This window comes from Nerophis lumbriciformis, linkage group LG04 (genome assembly GCF_033978685.3).
Source record: "Nerophis lumbriciformis linkage group LG04, RoL_Nlum_v2.1, whole genome shotgun sequence".
Taxonomy (NCBI): domain Eukaryota; kingdom Metazoa; phylum Chordata; class Actinopteri; order Syngnathiformes; family Syngnathidae; genus Nerophis; species Nerophis lumbriciformis.
This window is the reverse complement of record NC_084551.2, coordinates 54,505,908-54,527,472: the sequence shown is the minus strand read 5'-3', so window position 1 is coordinate 54,527,472 and position 21,565 is coordinate 54,505,908. Positions and strand designations below refer to the sequence as shown.

The 21,565-nt window shown below is 40.8% G+C and overlaps 1 protein-coding gene across 1 annotated transcript; it reads left to right on the top strand.

The window, feature by feature from the left end:
* Nucleotides 1-3,724: 3,724 nt before the first annotated feature.
* Nucleotides 3,725-18,254, top strand: cox6b2 (cytochrome c oxidase subunit 6B2). The gene is made up of 4 exons (XM_061945972.2): nucleotides 3,725-3,878; nucleotides 6,564-6,701; nucleotides 12,711-12,811; nucleotides 18,045-18,254. The coding sequence occupies exons 1-4, from the start codon at nucleotides 3,791-3,793 to the stop codon at nucleotides 18,096-18,098; spliced, it is 381 nt and encodes a 126-aa protein (XP_061801956.2). The 5' UTR covers nucleotides 3,725-3,790; the 3' UTR covers nucleotides 18,099-18,254.
* The last annotated feature ends 3,311 nt before the right edge of the window (nucleotides 18,255-21,565 follow it).

Genomic DNA, 21,565 nt, shown 5'->3' with positions numbered 1-21,565 from the left:
CGGCAACGCTCTGCCCGACTGAGTCTATAGATAGAGAAACAGGCCCATTGTTCTGAGTGACACAATTTCCTTCCTTTGGCAGCGGACAACACCTATATCCTGGCTGGGAGCGGGAGAACCACGCAGGGACAACTGGAATGAAAGGCAGGAGACAGGCCAATGTTAGCTTTTGATTAGAATATGAAATTTGGTCATTTCCCAACCAATATTCTACAACACAAACACAACGTTGAAACAACATGCTTTTTGACGACATTTATTCAATGTTAGGTTTTGACGTTGATTTGACCATTGCAATGTTTTACCATTTTTCTACAAACCCCGTTTCCATATGAGTTGGGAAATTGTGTTGGATGTAAATATAAACGGAATACAATGATGTGCAAATCCTTTTCAACTCATATTCAATTGAATGCACTACAAAGACAACATATTTTTTTTTTGCAAATAATGATTAACTTAGAATTTCATGGCTGCAACACGTGCCAAAGTAGTTGGGAAAGGGCATGTTCACCACTGTGTTACATGGCCTTTCCTTTTAACAACACTCAGTAAACCTTTGGGAACTGAGGAGACACATTTTTGAAGCTTCTCAGGTGGAATTCTTTCCCATTCTTGCTTGATGAACAGCTTAAGTTGTTCAACAGTCCGGGGGTCTCCATTGTGCTATTTTAGGCTTCATAATGCGCCACACATTTTCAATGGGAGACAGGTCTGGACTACAGGCAGGCCAGTCTAGTACCAGCACTCGTTTACTATGAAGCCACGCTGTTGTAACACGTGGCAAATATTTAATGAGTATTATTGCTGCTAATATAATAATACTGATCATTTGTTTTATTAATGAATACATAATAAAATAACAATTGTTTTTATTTTTATTATTTTTCTTACTACCACCGCAAATAATGTACACAACCCAAAAGCAGTGAAGTTGTCACGTTGTGTAAATGGTAAATAAAAAGAGAATACAACAAATCCTTTTCAAATTATATTCAATTGAATAGACTGCAAAGACAAGATATTTCATGTTCACACTGAGAAACTTCACTTTTTTTTCAAATAATTATTAACTTAGAATTTAATGGCAGCAACACATTGCAAACAAGGCATTTTTACCACTGTGTTACATGGCCTTTCCTTTTAACAACACTCAGAAAAGGTTTGGGAACTGAGGAGACACATTTTTGAAGTGGAATTCTTTCCCATTCTTGCTTGATGTACAGCTTAAGTTGGCTTGGCATCGTCTTGCTGAAATAAGCAGGGGCGTCCATGGTAACGTTGCTTGGATGGCAACATATGTTGCTCCAAAACCTGTATGTACCTTTCAACATTAATGGTGCCTTCACAGATGTGTAAGTTACCCATGTCTTGGGCACTAATACCCCTAGAGGGGGGGGGGTTACCCACATATGCGGTCCTCTCCAAGGTTTCTCATAGTCATTCACATCGACGTCCCACTGGGGTGAGTTTTTCCTTGCCCTTATGTGGGCTTTGTACCGAGGATGTCGTTGTGGCTTGTGCAGCCCTTTGAGACACTTGTGATTTAGGGCTATATAAATAAAGATTGATTGATTGATTGAATACACCCCCATACCATCACACATGCTGGCTTCTACACTTTCCGCCTATAACAATCCGGATGGTTCTTTTCCTCTTTGGTCCGGAGGACACGACGTCCACAGTTTCCAAAAACAATTTGAAATGTGGACTCGTCAGACCACAGAACACTTTTCCACTTTGTATCAGTCCATCTTAGATGAGCTCAGGCCCAGCGAAGCTGACGGCGTTTCTGGGTGTTGTTGATAAACGGTTTTCGCCTTGCATAGGAGAGTTTTAACTTGCACTTACAGATGTAGCGACCAACTGTAGTTACTGACAGTGGGTTTCTGAAGTGTTCCTGAGCCCATGTGGTGATATCCTTTACACACTGATGTCGCTTGTTGATGCAGTACAGCCTGAGGGATCGAAGGTCACGGGCTTAGCTGCTTACGTGCAGTGATTTCTCCAGATTCTCTGAACCCTTTGATGATATTACGGAGCGTAAATGGTGAAATCCCTAAATTCCTTGCAATAGCTGGTTGAGAAAGGTTTTTCTTAAACTGTTCAACAATTTGCTCACGCATTTGTTGACAAAGTGGTGACCCTCGCCCCATCCTTGTTTGTGAATGACTGAGCATTTCATGGAATCTACTTTTATACCCAATCATGGCACCCACCTGTTCCCAATTAGCCTGCACACCTGTGGGATGTTCCAAATAAGTGTTTGATGAGCATTCCTCAACTTTATCAGTATTTATTGCCAACTTTCCCAACTTCTTTGTCACGTGTTGCTGGCATCAAATTCTAAAGTTAATGATTATTTGCAAAAAAAATATGTTTATCAGTTTGAACATCAAATATGTTGTCTTTGAAGCATATTCAATTGAATATGGGTTGAAAATGATCTGCAAATCATTGTATTCCGTTTATATTTACATCTAACACCATTTCCCAACTCATATAGAAACGGGATTTGTACAACACAAATACAACGTTGAAACAACATGCTTTTTGACGACGTTTGATCAATGTCGAGTTCCGACGTTGATTTGACCATTGAAATTTGGTCATTTCCCAACCAATATTCTACAACACAAACATAATGTTGAAACAACATGCTTTTTGACGTTTTGACAGTAAATAAATGTAGTGATTTGAATTAAACTCAGTGCAACCAAATAAAAGTAGCGTTTCTTCTTTGCAAAAAATACAAGTAAAAGTACCAAGTATTCATTTTATAAAAGCTTTTTTTTTACACTGAATTTTGCCAAATAAATTGTTTTACACCAAAACATTTAATTATATTTCTCATCAAAAAAATAATTTAAAAAAATCCAGTTTGCTAAAATTCAGTGTATAACAAAAATGAATTGCGTCAAAACCCACTTCCAGTAATTAAAATAAAATTATGAAATTATGACATTAAATTCATTTAAAATGTTTATGAAATTGTCACCATAGTTATATATAAAAAAACACTTTAATTTCATATTATTAACACGCAAATAATTGATTTACATACATTTTGTGTCAAAAAAATATTCTAATTAACCTCCATATAAGACTGTAGCAATCTATCCTGTCTCAGAACCAGCTAATACGGATTTTTTCTACACTTAATTTATTTACACTGAATTTTTATACACCACATTTTTGCACACACTTTTAAAAAAAATAGCAAACTGACATTTTAGTTATATAATACAGTGTTTTTAATTACAAATTAAACTCCATGTTGCATTGAAACTACTCTGACAAATAGAATTGATCCCAAAAGTTACTTAAACTGGGTAAATGTAGCAGGTTACTCCCCACCTCTGATGCCATCTGTTAGAAATCTTTTGAAAGGTACACTTTAAAAAACAACAACATTCTATTCAAATGATTTGACGTTAAAACAAAGTAAACAGCATAGCAGTTAAGATGCACCACTCTACAACTTATTGCATTGCGTCGCCTTAAAATGGGAAAGATGACCCTGCTAAGATGGCCGCCAAGTAAGCACGTCGCAACTCTATTTATATCTATGGCCTTGAAACATTGCCCCTACTAGCTCATTCGTGCCGTGCGCACGCAACATAAGTGGGCGTGTCCCTTCCACCTGTTCATATCTACGCCCCTTTTCAGCTTCTGAATTCCTTAGAAAACATACTTAATGATAATATATAAAATGTGAGGTTATGGTAATAACTTAACTCTTGGTTGACTTAATTTAACAATAATTTAGAAACAGGTGACACTTTTAACCATGGCGAATCGTACACAATTCCCAGCATGCTTTGCACGAACCGGAAATACATCTCTCCGGGAAAGGACACCGCCGCGAACCTCTCAAGGTTAGCTCGTCTCTACTCGACAATGTGCATTTATACCTCTCATTTGGTGGTTTATTGGCGTTATCGACGGTTCTACGAATACATATTGAACTATCACCTGTCGTTGCCTCTTAAAAGTGTACAAACGAGCCAAGTGTTAGCATTGCCGCTTCGCGAGGTATCATCGCTAGCTATCCTTTGACGCTATTCGGTCGTCTTTAAGGTTTTAAATGTTGCGTTTCCGTTGACATTATGTTTAATGTCACGTAGGTTTCTCTTCAAATATAGTGTAACTAATCTGTGGCTAGTTAATGTATTATGCTCAGGGTGGTTGAGACTTGTGTCGTTAAAACAAGAGTTGTTAAAATTAATAATGTCGTATGCGCATGCTTGTCCTGTGGAAACTTGTTAAAATTAATTAATGCCTTATGCGCATGCGCGTCCTGTGGAAACAGTGTTGTTAAAATTACAGGTCTCGAATTTTATCTTATTAAAGTTAAGGCAAGTGTTGCCTTAAAGGGCACCAAGGCAATCATTATTTTCTTTCAAGGCAGGGGCTCCAAAGCGCATTACACACACACACATATATATATATATATATATATATATATATATATATATATATATATATATATACCGTATTTTTCGGACTATAAGTCGCTGTTTTTTTCATAGTTTGGCTGGGGGTGCGACTTTTACTTAGGAGTAGGGATGTCCCGATCCAGGTTTTTGCACTTCCGATCTGATACGATGTTGTTTTTGCACTTCCGATACCGATACTGGTCTATCCGAGCATGTATTAAAGTTATTTAGCCTACTTGGATGTCAGATTCATGTTGAAAAGGGTTTTAGTACTCTTGATATCAACTAGCCAGCTGAATTTGGTGAGTTTGAATAATACACAATGGTTGGTAACAAGAAACTGACCTGTTAATTCAAGGATAAAGACAAAATAGACAAAATTATACATGACAAACAGAAATAGCATCATTGAACTAGGGCTGGGTGGTATGGCCTTTTTTTAATATCGCAATATTTTAAGGCCATATCGCGATACACGATATATATCTCGATATTTTGCCTTAGCCTTGAATGAACACTTCATGCATATACTGTAATCACAGCAGTATGATGATACTATGTGTCTAAAAACATTCTTATTCATACTGCATTAATATATGCTCATTTTAAACTTTCATGCGGGAGGGAAATCACAACTAAAAAAATCACTATTTTTTTCATACGGTGTTGATCTGGAAATGTTTGCCTCGGCATTTTGATGGTGTGGGCGTGTGGCACCGAACGGAGATGTTGACGTGCAGAGTTTCAAACACTTCATTCTCTAGCAGGGGACTTTTCAAATGATGCTACATATTAGCAGTAATGCTACTTTTTATAGCAACGCTTTTGCTCCACACTTGACAAATTACGGTTGACGGTTCGACATATTCCCACTTGAAGCCAAACCACCGCCAGACATTTGTTACCAGATTCGCACCTTCTTTCTCTCGTATTACAGCTAGCATCACAGCTAACGTTACCCATGCTGCTACCTCTTTGCTGCGAGAGGGCGTATACGTATGTGACATGTGTAAGAAGGTGCCCTTGCTGTCTGTGAGAAGGAGGCAGCCGCCTTAACAACAAAGCGCAGCGGGAAACCCTGCAATTATACACCATAAAACATTAACAAAATGCTATGTCACATGAATGGTTATTAAAGTAATTACTTTGTGACATGAAAAAACACAAGTAATGTAAAAAAAACCTTGTGTTTACTTTTTGATATCAAAATAAAACACAAAGCAGTTTGGCTAATTAAGACGAAGTTTATTGAACAAGCTTTGTTCTTCTCCAACAACTTCCTAGTGTTTCAGTACAACAGTTTGGCCTGGAGTGTTAATATATGAGTGCCTTTCACATCGAATGAACAATCTTCACAGCCTGCGTTCAATTCGATGAGATTACTAAACATTTTAGCTAGTATTGATGTTATTTGAACACTGATACAGTTTGCAGTTAAATAAAGGACGAGTGAACATCCTAGTCAACAAAGTAAAGACTATAAAAACAAGTTGTGACAACGTTCTGCAAAACATCAAATAGTTTTTTCCCTTCGCTGTGTACTTTTAGTGTGGGGACACGTGTGTCCGTCTCCAATATTGTCCACACCTGTCTCCATCTAAACACGGCAGTGCGCTCTTAAACGCACGCCGGGAAGCGAGGGAAAATGACGTTAAACCAGGCGCTTGGCGCAGTTTATTCCGAGGGGAAATCTCCGCAGCAAAGTCGGTGTCGTTGGTCCGCCATTATTATCAGGCCAAACGACGCTAGTCCGCATGCGCCTGACTTTGTGTTGCAGAAAATGCATTAATAGATGACGGTTTTTCAGCAATTAAAACATTTAACGGTATTACTAACTATCGCAAAATGTCATTATACCGTTTACTGTTACATCTCTCGTCCATTAACAAGTAAAAAGTCAAGGGCGGTCACGGGATGTTCTTGCCGCAAATGTTGGTAAGTGGGCATTACGGCGAAAGACGAGGGAGGTCGCGGCACTTGCCGTGGTTGCTGCGATTAAATTGGAGCCCTGAAAGCGTGCCTAGTTCATGTATTTGGCTCAGGCTTTTTAAGACTGTATCTTTGTTAAAACGGTGTTGTTCAAATTAATATTGTCGCATGCGCATGTGTGTCCTGTGGAAACAGTGTTGTTAAACTTCGCATCGAGGCCAGCAAACATGTCGGAGACCATTGAGGACAAGATCAAGAACTACAGGACTGCGCCCTTCGACGCCCGATTCCCCAACACCAACCAGACCCGCAACTGCTTCCAGAACTACCTGGGTGAGGATCAACACATGATGCCACCGATCATATATTTACATATGATGTTTTAAAACACTCTTTAAGGCTATGTCTACACCAGTGGTTCTTACCTTTGTTGGAGGTACCGAACCCCACCAGTTTCATATGTGCATTTACCAAACCCTTCCTTAGTAAAAAATAAAATGTTTTTTTTTTCAAATTCAAGAAAAAGTTATGTTTTTTTACTGGTGCACAAAATGAACCGTGCATGAACATCACCTTGTTCAAAGAACAAAACCAACACCGTGCATGAACTCACAACAAATTACACACCTTACACCATACTTGCCAACCCTCCCGGATTTTCCAGGAGACTCCCGAAATTCAGCGCCTCTCCCGAAAACCTCCCGAGACACATTTTCTCCCGAAAATCTCCCGTAATTCAGGCGGACCTGGAGGCCACGCCCCCTCCAGGTCCGCATGGAGCAATGTTGTTGTAATATATTGAGTTGGAGGCAATAAACAGGCGAGGGGATGAAGTACGTCTCTTTACTGTAGACTTCAGAACAGACTCACACACTTGACGTCAGGTGCGCAACACCACGTAAATCGTTGGCCAACCAAAAAGTAACCACAGTACGCTATAGCCAACATTCACCAGGAGATGGCAACAGACAAACATAGATCACTCTATTACATTCCAGTCTCTCCATGTTTTCTCGCCATGGTAACATGTGATCCACATGCACTGTGCGCTGTCTCTGTCCCTCTTGAGATGTATATATATATAAAGAAAATACTTCACTTTCAGTGAATTCTAGCTATATATATATATATATATATATATATATATATATATATATATATATATATTTATTTTATCATATATATATATATATATATATTTTACTATATATATATATATACACAGTATATATATATGTATATATATAAATGAAATACTTCACTTGGTGAATTCTAGCTGTAAATATACTCCTCCCCTCTTAGCCACGCCCCCGCCCCACCTCGACCACGCCCCCCACCCCCCACCTCCCGAAATCGGAGGTGTCAAGGTTGGCAAGTATGCCTTCCACACATTACCATGAATTGATTAACGTGGACCCCGACTTAAACAAGTTGAAAAACTTATTCGGGTGTTACCATTTAGTGGTCAACTGTACGGAATATGTACTGTTCTGTGGAAACTGTACCGTATTTTCCGCACTATAAGGCGCACCGGATTATTAGCCGCACCTTCTATGAATTACATATTTCATAATTTTGTCCACCAATAAGCCGCCCCGGACTAAAAGCCGCGCCTACGCTGCGCTAAAGTGAATGTCAAAAAAACGCTGCGCTAAAGTGAATGTCAAAAAAACAGTCAGATAGTTCAGTCAAACTTTAATAATATATTGAAAACCAGCGTTCTAACAACTCTGTCCCAAAATGTACGCAAATGTGCAATCACAAACATAGTAAAATTCAAAATGGTGTAGAGCAATAGTAACATAATGTTGCTCGAACGTTAATGTCACAACACACAAAATAAACATAGCGCTCACCTTCTGAAGTTATTCTTCATTCGTAAATCCTTCGAATTCTTCGTCTTCGGTGTCCGAATTGAAAAGTTGCGCAAGCGTGGGATCCAAAATGGCCGGTTCCGTCTCGTAGAAGTCATCGGGAGTCAGTGTCGCTGTTGTTCTGTGAATCCTGCCTTCCGGAAAGCTCGGACCACAGTTGTGACCGAAATATCTGCCCAAGCATTTACGATCCACTGGCAGATGTTGGCGTATGTCGTCCGAGGCTGTCTGCCCGTCTTAGTGAAGGTGTGTTCGCCTTCGGAGCTGTGTGAAAAAAGCCACCCGGCCTCTTCGCGTAAACTTCCCTTAACCACTCGCTCATCTTTTCTTCATCCATCCATCCCTTCGAGTTAGCTTTTATGATGACGCCGGCTGGAAAGGTCTCTTTTGGCAAGGTCTTCCTTTTGAATATCACCATGAGTGGAAGTTAGCATGGCAAGCTAGAACCACAGTGAAGGATGACTTCTCATTCCCTGTGGAGCGAATATTCACCGTACGTGCTCCCGTTCCACAGTGCGGTTCAGTTGCTGTGAAATACGGTAGTAATCCGTGTGCGGATGGAGAGATTGCGTCTTTTTATGACCCGGATCGTTTAGTAGGAGCCATTTTGTGGTCTTTACAGATGTAAACAGGAAATGAAACGTACGGTGATATCCGCGCGTTTTTTCTTCTTCTTCCGGGGGCGGGTGAAGCGCTTCCTGTTCTATGGGGGCGGGTGAAGCGCTTCCTGTTCTATGGGGGCGGGTGCTTTCCTTGGCGGTTGCTTGCGTAGAAGAAGAAGCGCTTCCTGTTCTACCGGGAAAAAAGATGGCGGCTGTTTACCGAAGTTGCGAGACCGAAACTTTATGAAAATGAATCGTAATAAAGCGCACCGGGTTATTAGGCGCACTGTCAGCTTTTGAGAAAAATTGTGGTTTTTAGGTGCGCCTTATAGTGCGGAAAATACGGTACTGTTTCATATAATGTATTCTCTTCCTTTGCAATCTGCTAGTAAAAGTTTCAATCGATCAATCAAACAACCTGCAAATCAGATGGATAATTAGAGGGAACATTGTTTAGGAGTATCTATAATACGCCGATAGGGAGAAGTTTTTATTTACATGATAAGTCGGATGTGTCTCTACCTCCGTGGCGGAGGCTCCGCCGAACCCCTGAGGCCGACTCACCGAACCCCTAGGGTTCGATCGAACCCAGGTTAAGAACCACTGGTCTACACTAAGCCGGATAACCCCTGAAACAAATAATTATTTAGCGTAAGCCCTGTTTCAGCCACACTAAACTATCCTTTAAGGCAGTGTTTTTCAACCTTTTTTGAGCCAAAGCACATTTTTTTGATTGAAAAAATGAAGAGGCACACCACCAGCAGAAAACATAAAAAAATTAAACTCAGCAGCCGATATTAACAATAAAAAGTCATTGTCGCAATTGTTGGGTATGACTTTAAAGCATAACCAACCATGCATCAATATAGCTCTTGTCTCAAAGTAGGTGTACTGTCCCCACCTGTCACATCACCCCCTGACTTATTTTGACTTTTTTGGTGTCTTCCTGTGCGTAGTGTTTTAGTTCTTGTCTTGCACTCCTATTTTGGTGGCTTTTTCTCTTTTCTTGGTATTTTCCTGTAGCAGTTTCATGTCTTCCTTTGAGTGATATTTCCCGCATCTACTTTGTTTTAGCAATCAAGAATATTTCAGTTGTTTTTATCCTTTTTTGTGGGGACATTGTTGATTGTCATGTCACGTTTGGATGTACTTTGTGGACGCCCGTCTTTGCTCCACAGTAAGTCTTTGCTGTCGTCCAGCATTCTGTTTTTTTTTTCTCTTTTGTAGCCAGTTCACTTTTAGTTTCGTTCTGCATAGCCTTCTCTAAGCTTCAATGCCGTTTCTTAGGGGCACTCACCTTTTGTTTATTTTTGGTTTAAGCATTAGACACCTTTTTACCTGCACACTGCCTCCCGCTGTTTCCGACATCTCCAAAGCAATTAGCTACCTGCTGCCACCTACTGATATGGAAGAGTATTACACGGTTACTCTGCCAAGCTCGAGACCGCACCGACACTCAACAACAACTAGAGATGCGCGGTTTGCAGACACAACCGCGGAGTCCGTGGATTATCCGCGGGTTGGGCGGTTGAAATAAAAAAAAAATTAGATTTTATCCGCGGGTCGGGTCGGGCGGAATGAAATTAAAAAAAAAAAGATTTTAAATAGATTCAGGCGGGTGGCAGTTAAACCAATTCGGAAATATATATACATAGTTAAATGTTGTTACCCACATACGAAAAACGAGCAGGCACCTGCAGCATATGCCACAACAGAAGAAGAAGAAAAAAAGAGATGGCAACGCCGGCAGCAAACGTGGTACGCGACAAACTAAAAAAGGGAATACTAAAGACCAGGGGGAAAAAAGGCCAGAAAAGTTCAGCGTGGACTCGATTTTATGAGGTTGTAAATCAGGATGATAGTACCGTATTTTCTGCACTATTAGCCGCACCTAAAAACCACAAATGTTCTCAAAAGCTGACAGTGCGGCTTATAACCCGGTGCGCTTTATATATGGATTAATATTAAGATTCATTTTCATAAAGTTTAGGTCTCGCAACTACGGTAAACAGCCGCCATCTTTTTTCCCCGTAGAAGAGGAAGCGCTTCTTCTTCTACGGTAAGCAACCGCCAAGGTAAGCACCCGCCCCCGTAGAAGAAGAAGCGCGCGGATATTACGTTTCATTTCATTTGTGTGTTTACATCTGTAAAGACCACAAAATGGCTCCTATTAAGAGACACGCGTACAACGCAGAATTCAAACTCAAGGCAATAAGTCACGCAGTAGAACACGGAAATAGAGCAGCAGCAAGAGAAGTGAACATAAATGGTGCGTAGGTAGAGGAAGCAACAAGATGACCTGCGCCACTAAGACAGGGAGACAGCGCCGGACGACATACGCCAACATCTGCCAGTGGATTGTAAATGCCTGGGCGGATATATCGGTCTCAACTGTGGTCCGAGCTTTCCGGAAGGCAGGATTCATGGAACTGCTGGACAACAACAGCGACACTGACTATGATGACTTCGACGAGACGGAGCCGGCCATTTTGGATGCCGTATTCGCCCAACTTGTTAATTCAGACACTGAAGAAGAATTCGAGGGATTTATGGATGAGGAATAATTTCAGAAAGTGAGCTTTAAATGTTTATTTTGTGTGTTGTGTGACATTAACGTTCGAGCATTGAGTGTTACTATTTTTGTGATTGCACATTTGCACATTACATTTTGGGGGTGAACAGAGTTGTTAGAACGCTGGTTTGTAATATATTATTAAAGTTTGACTGACCTATCTGACTGTTTTTTTGACATTCCTTTTAGCGCAGTGTAGGCGCGGCTTATAACCCGGGGCGGCTTATAGGTGAACAAAGTTTTGAAATATGCCATTCATTGAAGGTGCGGCTAATAACCCGGGGCGGCTTATAGTGCGGAAAATACGGTAATGCTGGCTACGTGATTTGCAAGAGCTGCGACGCTGTTTATGTCTACGACAGTCACAAAACCGGGACATCTAACATGGTGCATCACATTTGTGCAAAACCCCGAATCTCCACAAAAACCCTGAGCATGAGCAGTTTCATCCGCCGTGATCCCAGAAGAGTGCCACAGGATGTTAAAACAAGATAGAACGCAGCTGCCTGCAGCAGTTTGAGTGGCGCGAGCGCTCTTGGAGGTGCGCTCAGCGCGGCTCCCAGATGATTGCGCACTGGTGTGCGTCTGGGCCGTGACAGCGTGGCACACATTGAATGTCTCTGCTGCATTGGATCAGTCTCCTTTCTTTAACAGGCAAAAGCTTTATAACCTCACTAATGCCTTGCATCGTCTATATTAGATATATAACAACGGGCGGGTGCGGGCGGGTGCGGTTTTGATTAAATGTTAGTTCGGGTGGATGCGGATGGTTGACGACTTTTGTGATGCGGTTGCGGATGAAATAATTGCCTATCCGCGCATCTCTAACAACAACACATCATTTGCAGACTAATTACTGGTCTGCAAAAAATATTTTTTACCCCAAATAGGTGAAAGTAGATAATCTCCCACGGCACATCAGACTGAATCTCACGGCACACTAGTGTGCCGCGGCACAGTGGTTGAAAAACACTGGTGTAAGGAACAAACGGGTACACTTACTGTACAAATGTGATTATGAATTCTTATTCTGTTTCATCTTACTAGCATGTTACCTTTCACATCTTGAAGTTCGAGTAGATTCTCTGTTTAATTCCTTCATTTCTGTGTGCAAGAGTCTGGACTGCCATTAATAGTTCTGCTGCTCGATGACTATGCAGGTTTATGTGGAGACTCTTATTCTGAAATCTCCTATTTTGAAACTTCGGCTTTAGTTTTTTTTTAATGACTGCTCGCTTTCCATCGGCACAGAAGTCATCGTCCAAGTGAGTTTTCCCATTGTTTTATTTCCCAGACTTCCACAGGTGCAACAAGGCCCTGTCGGCCAAAGACCAGGACATAGCCCCCTGCGAGTGGTACCAGAAGGTCTACAAAAGCCTTTGTCCCATTAACTGGGTGAGTTGGAAAGACGATTCCCTTAAATGTATATTTAAACTAGAGATGTGCATGCTGATACAACTTTTGCACTACCGATATTGGAACCTTGACTATTGGCCGACACTTGACGTATGTGCAACGCAGGTACCGTAACATGGTATCATTGGATTTTACGTGAATCTGTGCCCGGTATGACCGGCGGGATTCGATCAATGCCAAAAATGTACGGGATTTGGTGCCTATCCTTAAATACCAGAAATAAATGGAAATGTTGCAATAAGAATTGTTTGTTTTAGTCATGGTACTCTTAGAAAAATGAAGATACATTTTAAAAATGTACTACAAGACAAAAGTGGAAACAATATTTTTATCTATGACAAACTAGGGCTGGGCGATATATGGAATATACTCGATATATCGCGGGTTTGTCTCTGTGCGATATAGAAAATGACTATATGGTGATATTGGAGTATACAGTTAGGTCCATAAATATTTGGACATTGACACAATTTTCAGTATTCCAGCTCTGTACAACACCACAATGGATTTGAAATGAAACAATCAAGATGTGCTTTAAGTGCAGACTTTGAGCTTTAATTTGAGGGTATTTACATCCAAATCAGGTGAACGGTGTAGGAATTACAACACATTTTATATGTGCCTTTCACTTTTTAAGGGACCAAAAGTAATTGGGCAATTGGCTACTCAGCTGTTCCATGGCCATGTTTGTGTTATTCCCTTGTTTTTTTTCTTCATTTATTTCATTTACAAAGAGCAGATTAAAGGCCTAGAAGGCATTTTAAGTGTGGTATATTAATTTAGAATCTGGGGAGGTCATCTCTCAATATAAAGTCCAAAGAGCTGTCATTATCAGTGAAGCAAGCCATCATTAGGCCTGAAAATCAAAACAAAGCCATCAGAGAGATAGCAAAAACATGAGGTGTGGCCAAATCAACTGTTTGGTACATTCTTAAAAAGAGAGAACACACTGCTGAGCTCACCAACACCAAAAGACCTGGAAGACCACGGAAAACAAGTGTGGTGGATGACAGACAAATCCTTTCCCTTGTCAAGAAAAAGCCCTTCACAACAGTTGGGCAGATCAAGAAAACTCTCCAAGAGGTAGGTGTATCTGTGTCCAAGTCAACAATTAAGAGACGACTTCACCAGAGGAAATACAGAGGTTTCATCACAAGGTGTAAACCATTGGTGAGCCTCAAAAACAGGAAGGTCAGATTAGAGTTTGCCAAGAAACATGTAAAAGAGCCTGTGCAGTTTTGGAACAACATCTTATGGACAGATGAGACAAAGATCAACGTCTAGCAGAATGGTGGAAAGAGAATAGTATGGAGGAGGGAAGGAACTGCTCAAGATCCAAAGCATAGCAGCTCATCAGTGAAGCATGGTGGTGGTAGTGGCATGCATGGCTGCCAGTGGAACTGAATCTCCTATATTTATTGATGATGTGACAGCTGACAAAAGCAGCAGAATGAATTGTGAAGTGTTTCGGGCAATATTATCTGCTCATATTCAGCCAAATGCTTCAAAACTCATTGGACGGCACTTCACAATGCAGATGGACAATGACCCCAAGCATACTGTGAAAGCAACCAAATTGTTTTTTAAGGCAAAGAAGTAGAATGTTCTGCAATGGCCAAGTCAATCACCTGACCTGAATCCTATTGAGCATGCATTTCACTTGCTGAAGACAAAACTGAAGGGAAAATGCCCAAAGAACAAGCAGGAAGTGAAGACAGCTGCAGCAGAGCATCACCAGGGATCAAACCCAGCGTCTGGTGATGTCTATGGGTTCCACACTTCAGGCTGTCATTGACTGCAAAGAATTTGCAACAAAGTATTAAAAAGTGACAATTTTATTTATGATTATATTAGTTTGTCCAATTACTTTTGGTCTCTTAAAAAGTGGAAGGCACATATACAATGTGTTGTAATTCCTACACCGTTCACCTGATTTGGATGTGAATACCCTCAAATTAAAGCTCAAAGTCTGCACTTAAAGCACATCTTGATTGTTTCATTTCAAATCCATTGTGGTGCTGTACAGAGCTGGAATACTGAAAATTGTGTCAATGTCCAAATATTTATGGACCTAACTGTACGTTCTAACGCAGTTGCTTTTGGCTGCGGGCATTACACTACAGGCGTTTATCACTCTTTCTTGCCTCTGCTTCTCACAGAGACTTAAAACAAGCGCACCTTCTCACATATGTCACATACTGTCGCGCGTGCAACGTCATTCGCCCTTGCGGAGCAGACAGGTAGCGAAATGGCTAATGTTAGCTGTGATGCTAGCGGTGCGGTGCGAGTGGTAATATGAGAGAAAGAAGGTGGCAACCTGGTAACAAATGAAGGAAGAATAATTAATTCCCAAGAAAAACAGCACGGGGTCCATCGTCTGGCGGTGGTTTGGCTTCAAGCGGGAAGATGTTGAACAGACAACCGTAATATGTCAAGTATGCGGCAAAAAAGTTGCTACAAAAAGTAGTATTACTGCTAATTTGTAGCATCAACACTAAACGGTCCCTAGTGTGTGAATGTGAGTGTGAATGTTGTCTGTCCATCTGTGTTGGCCCTGCGATGAGATGGCGATTTGTCCAGGGTGCACCCCGCCTTCCGCCTGAATGCAGCTGAGATTGGCTCCAGCAACCCCCGCGCGACCCCAGCAAGGACAAGCGGTAGAAAATGGATGAATGGGAATATGAAAAGTCACCCGCTAGAGAATGAGGAGTGCCTGAAACTCCGCATGTCAACATCTCCGGCCGGTGCCACACCCACAAATGCCCAAGCAACCATTTCCAGATCAACACCGTATGAAAAGAATAGTCAACAACAGAAAGAGATAACGTCCGCAAGAACCTACCACATAGTGAAGGATATACACTATTTGAATTCCTATTACCGTATTTCCTCGAAATACGAGCGAAACGAGTTTGACCCCGCGGTAATTCTAGGCATGCGCTAATTATTTTGCGGAACGAGTTTGACCCGGCGGTAATTCTAGGCATGCGCTATTTATTTTGCGAAACGAGTTTGACCCGGCGGTAATTCTAGGCATATGCTAATTATTTTGCGAAACGAGTTTGACCCGGCGGTAATTCTAGGCATATGCTAATTATTTTGTGAAACGAGTTTGACCCGGCGGTAATTCTAGGCATGCGTTAATTATTTAGCGAAACGAGTTTGACCCGGCGGTAATTCTAGGCATGCGCTAATTATTTAGCAAAACGAGTTTGACCCGGCGGTAATTCTAGGCATGCACTAATTATTTTGCGAAACGAGTTTGACCCGGCGGTAATTCTAGGCATGCGCTAATTATTTTGCGAAACGAGTTTGACCCGGCGGTAATTCTAGGCATATGCTAATTATTTTGCGAAACGAGTTTGACCCGGCAGTAATTCTAGGCATGCGCTAATTATTTAGCGAAACGAGTTTGACCCGGCGGTAATTCTAGGCATGCGCTAATTATTTAGCGAAACGAGTTTGACCCGGCAGTAATTCTAGGCATGCGCTAATTATTTTGCGAAACGAGTTTGACCCGGCGCTAATTCTAGGCATGCGCTAATTATTTTGCGAAACGAGTTTGACCCGGCGGTAATTCTAGGCATGCGCTAATTATTTTGCGAAACGAGTTTGACCCGGCGGTAATTCTAGGCATGCGCTAATTATTTTGCGAAACGAGTTTGACCCGGCGGTAAATCGAGGCATGCGCATACTATATACCCGGCGGCAATTCAAGGAAATACGGTATGCAGCTCATTTTTATTTGACACTTATGGAAATATATTGTGTGACATCATGCACAAAAGTGCACGTTATTTGTTTTAAACTATTGTAGTGGCGTTATGTACAAAAAGTGCACTTTAATTTAGTGTTGTTTTGATATGTCATCTTAGTGACATCATGCACAAAAGTGCACGTTATTTGTTTTAAACTATTGTAGTGGCGTTATGTACAAAAAGTGCACTTTAATTTAGTGTTGTTTTCATGTCATCTTCGTGACATCATGCACAAAAGTGCATGATGTCAACTCATGATGCACTTTCTGTTTTGAAATGACATGAATGTTTGTGCCACTGTTTAATAAATACACTTTTGGTAAATTAACTTAGTTGTGATTTCCCTCTCTGCATGAAAGTTTAAAAGTAGCATATATTAATGCAGTATGAAGAAGAATGTTTTAATGTAGACACATAGAATCATCATACTGCTGTGATTATATGCATCAAGTGTTCATTCAAGGCTAATGCAAAATATGGAGATATATATCGTGTATCGTGACATGGCCTAAAAATATCGAGATATTAATAAAAGGCCATATCGCCCAGCCCTAGGACAAACAGTACCGTATTTTTAGGACTATAAGTCGCAGTTTTTTTCATAGTTTGCGATTTATACATGTGTTTTTCCTTCTTTATTATGCATTTTAGGCAGGTGCGACTTATACTCCGGTGCGAGTTATACTCCGAAAAATACGGTAATTACACTGGGAAAAGGTAAAAATTAATAATAAACTGAGTGACAAAAATTACAAGGGAAAAGTAAAATATTTTTTGTTGAATAAATGTGTAACATTGCAGGATAGAAGTAGTGATTATAGAGATAAATCATTCAAATAAAATGTTTCTCAGGAACATCAAAATCATGGCTTTTGTAATACCGTATTTTTCGGAGTATAAGTCGCCCCGGAGTATAAGTCGCACCGGCCGAAAATGCATAACAAAGAAGGAAAAAAACATATATAAGTCGCATTTTTGGGGGAAATGTTTTTGATAAAAGCCAACACCAAGAATAGACATTTGAAAGGCAATTTAAAATAAATCAAGAATAGTGAACAACAGGCTGAATAAGTGTACGTTATATGAGGCATAAATAACCAACTGGTATGTTAACGTAACATATTATGGTAAGAGTCATTCAAATAACTATAACATATAGAACATGCTATACGTTTACCAAACAATCTAATCGCTATATCCCATGAAATCTTATACGTCTAGTCTCTTACGTGAATGAGCTAAATAGTATTATTAGATATTTTACGCTAATGTGTTAATCATTTCACACATAAGTCGCTCCTGAGTATAAGTCGCACCACCGGCCAAACTGAAAAAAACTGCGACTTATAGTCCGAAAAATATGGTACTGTCTTCTTTAAAAAAAAAAAAAAAAAGTGTCTAACTTATTTGTTTGGTCATAATATTGTCATTGATGTCTGATTGTTCTCCTGCAGGTTGAAAGATGGGACGAGCAGATAGAGAACGGATCTTTCGCCGGGAAAATATGACTTATTGTTATCATCAATCAGGACTTTAGCAGGATGTATTTAGTTACTTTAAACCTAATACCTCCCGCCAAGTCATGTTATTAACTTAACAACCTTTCAACCTGCAAGTATCAATGTGATGTATAGTCAACTGTCAATAAATACAGCACACACGTATTGTAGTGTTTAGTCTCCTTATTAGACACTTTGCTTACTCTTTAAAGCCATAAATGTTCTCATTCTTAGGACTATTTGAATGTATACGTACAAACCCCGTTTCCATATGAGTTTGGAAATTGTGTTAGATGTAAATATAAACGGAATACAATGATTTGCAAATCCTTTTCAACCCATATTCAATTGAATGCACTACAAAGACAACATATTTCATGTTCAAACTCATTAACTTTATTTTTTTTTTTGCAAATAATAATTAACTTAGAATTTCATGGCTGCAACACGTGCCAAAGTAGTTGGGAAAGGGCATGTTCACCACTGTGTTACATGGCCTTTCCTTTTAACAACACTCAGTAAGCGTTTGGGAACTGAGGAGACACATTTTTTAAGTTCCTCAGGTGGAATTCTTTCCCATTCTTGCTTGATGTACAGCTTAAGTTGTTCAACAGTCCGGGGGTCTCCGTTGTGCTATTTCAGGCTTCATAATGCGCCACACATTTTCAATGGGAGACAGGTCTGGACTACAGGCAGGCCAGTCTAGTACCCGCACTCTTTTACTATGAAGCCACGTTGATGTAACACGTGGCTTGGCATTGTCTTGCTGAAACAAGCAGGGGCGTCCATGGTAACGTTGCTTGGATGGCAACATATGTTGCTCCTAAACCTATATGTACCTTTCAGCATTAATGGTGCCTTCACAGATGTGTAAGTTACCCATGTCTTGGGCACTAATACACCCCCATACCATCACAGATGCTGGCTTTTACACTTTGCGCCTATAACAATCCGGATGGTTCTTTTCCTCTTAGGTTCGGAGGACACGACGTCCACAGTTTCCAAAAACAATTTGAAAAGTGGACTCGTCAGACCACAGAACACTTTTCCACTTTGTATCAGTCCATCTTAGATGAGCTTAGGCCCAGCGTTTCTGGGTGTTGTTGATAAACGGTTTTCGCCTTGCATAGGAGAGTTTTAACTTGCACTTACAGATGTAGCGACCAACTGTAGTTACTGACAGTGGGTTTCTTTAGTGTTCCTGAGCCCATGTGGTGATATCCTTTACACACTGATGTCGCTTGTTGATGCAGTACAGCCTGAGGGATGGAAGGTCACGGGCTTCGCTGCTCCAGATTCTCTGAACCCTTTGATGATATTACGGACCGTAGATGGTGAAATCCCTAAATTCATTGCAATAGCTGGTTGAGAAAGGTTTTTCTTAAACTGTTCAACAATTAGCTCACGCATTTGTTGACAAAGTGGTGACCCTCGCCCCATCCTTGTTTGTGAATGACTGAGCATTTCATGGAATCTACTTTTATACCCAATCATGGCACCCACCTGTTCCCAATGTGCTTGTTCACCTGTGGGATGTTCCAAATAAGTGTTTGATGAGCATTCCTCAACTTTATCAGTATTTATTGCCACCTTTCCCAACTTCTTTGTCACATGTTGCTGGCATCAAATTCTAAAGTTAATGATTATTTGCAAAAAAAAAAATGTTTATCAGCTTGAACATCAAATATGTTGTGTTTGTAGCATATTCAACTGAATATTGGTTGAAATTGATTTGCAAATCATTGTATTCCGTTCATATTTACATCTAACAAAATTTCCCAACTCATAGAAACGGGGTTTGTACAAAATAATTACAATAAATGTGCAAACGTGAAAAATATAACCACACTACTATAGTGTCGTACATTTGAAGTTACAATGGTGTGCTGAAGGTGAAATGTAATACCGACTGTAAACACACGGTGTCACTGTTGGGCACAGTATATTCCAAATGTATTTGCAGTGAAACGCTGACGACTGTAGTCCCACATTTTCTTTCAACATGTCTACTGCACAAGCTTTGATGTCACTTTCTGGGCTAATTGTTTGGCAGTTTCGCAACACGACAGTTGCTCATCTGCGTCTGTAGTTTTCCTCTATTACCACATCCTGCAAACTATGCTGAGCGCGTCCTGACAAGCCTGGGTGAGTTCATTCAGCACACAATGCATGTCGCCCCCTGGTGGGCATGGTCAAAATGCAGCCATTTGTGCAAAATAGGAACATTTTTATTGGGGCGTCTATGAAATCAGAGGTGTCAAACAGCTACGTTATAATATTATTAAGATGCCCTCCAAACGCCTCCCTGGGGAGGTATTCAGGGCACGTCTGACCGGTATGAGGCCACAGGGAAGACCCAGAACGCGTTTTGGAGATTTTGTCTCCCAGCTGGCCTGGGAACACCTTGGGATCCCGTTGGGAAGAAATGACCGAAGTCGCCGAGAAGAGGATAAGTCTGGACTTCTTGTCTTATAGGCTCCTGCCGACGGACGGATGGATGAAGAACAAAGCTTAGTTGAGGACTACTGCTGTAGAAGACATCTCATATTTTGTACAAGTATGCTGGAATTACGGTGGAAAGCAGGAGCGTTCAGATGTGGTTTGTAGTCATGGTCAGTTCAATCAGTCAATCAATCAAAGTTTATTTTTATAGCCCTTAATCACAAGTGTCTCAAAGCGCTGCACAAGCCACAACGACATCCTCGGTTCAGAGCCCACATCAGGGCAAGAAAAAACTCAACCCAACGGGATGCAATGAGAAACCTTGGAGGGGACCTCAGATGTGGGGACCCCGCCCTGGGCGACCGGCGCAATGGATGTCGAGTGGATCTGGTTAATAGAGTGAGAGTCCAGTCTATAGTCGATCTAGCATAATGTGAGAGTTCAGTCCATAGTGGATCTAACATAATAGTGAGAGAGTCCAGTCCATAGTGGATCTAACGTAATAGTGAGAGTCCAGTCCATAGTGGATCTAACATAATAGTGAGAGTCCAGTCCATAGTGGATCTAACATAATAGTGTGAGAGTCCAGTCCATAGTGGATCTAACATAATAGTGTGAGAGTCCAGTCCATAGTGGATCTAACATAATAGTGAGAGTCCAGTCCATAGTGGATCTAACATAATAGTGTGAAAGTCCAGTCCATAGTGGATCTAACATAATAGTGTGAGAGTCTAGTCCATAGTGGATCTAACATAATAGTGTGAGAGTCCAGTCCATAGTGGATCTAACATAATAGTGTGAGAGTCCAGTCCATAGTGGATCTAACACAATAGTGTGAGAGTCCAGTCCATAGTGGATCTAACATAATAGTGTGAGAGTCCAGTCCATAGTGGATCTAACATAATAGTGGGAGTCCAGTCCATAGTGGATCTAACATAATAGTGTGAGAGTCCAGTCCATAGTGGATCTAACGTAATAGTGAGAGTCCAGTCCATAGTGGATCTAACATAATAGTGTGAAAGTCCAGTCCATAG

What these genes read in the sequence shown, in the direction of transcription:
- cox6b2 (XM_061945972.2), top strand. Translation starts at nt 3,791, where the DNA reads ATGGCGAATCGTACACAATTCCCAGCATGCTTTGCACGAACCGGAAAT. An exon ending in CTGCTTCCAGAACTACCTGG is followed by an intron (nt 6,702 to 12,710) that starts GTGAGGATCAAC and finishes TTTATTTCCCAG; the next exon opens with ACTTCCACAGGTGCAACAAG. An exon ending in GCCTTTGTCCCATTAACTGG is followed by an intron (nt 12,812 to 18,044) that starts GTGAGTTGGAAA and finishes GTTCTCCTGCAG; the next exon opens with GTTGAAAGATGGGACGAGCA.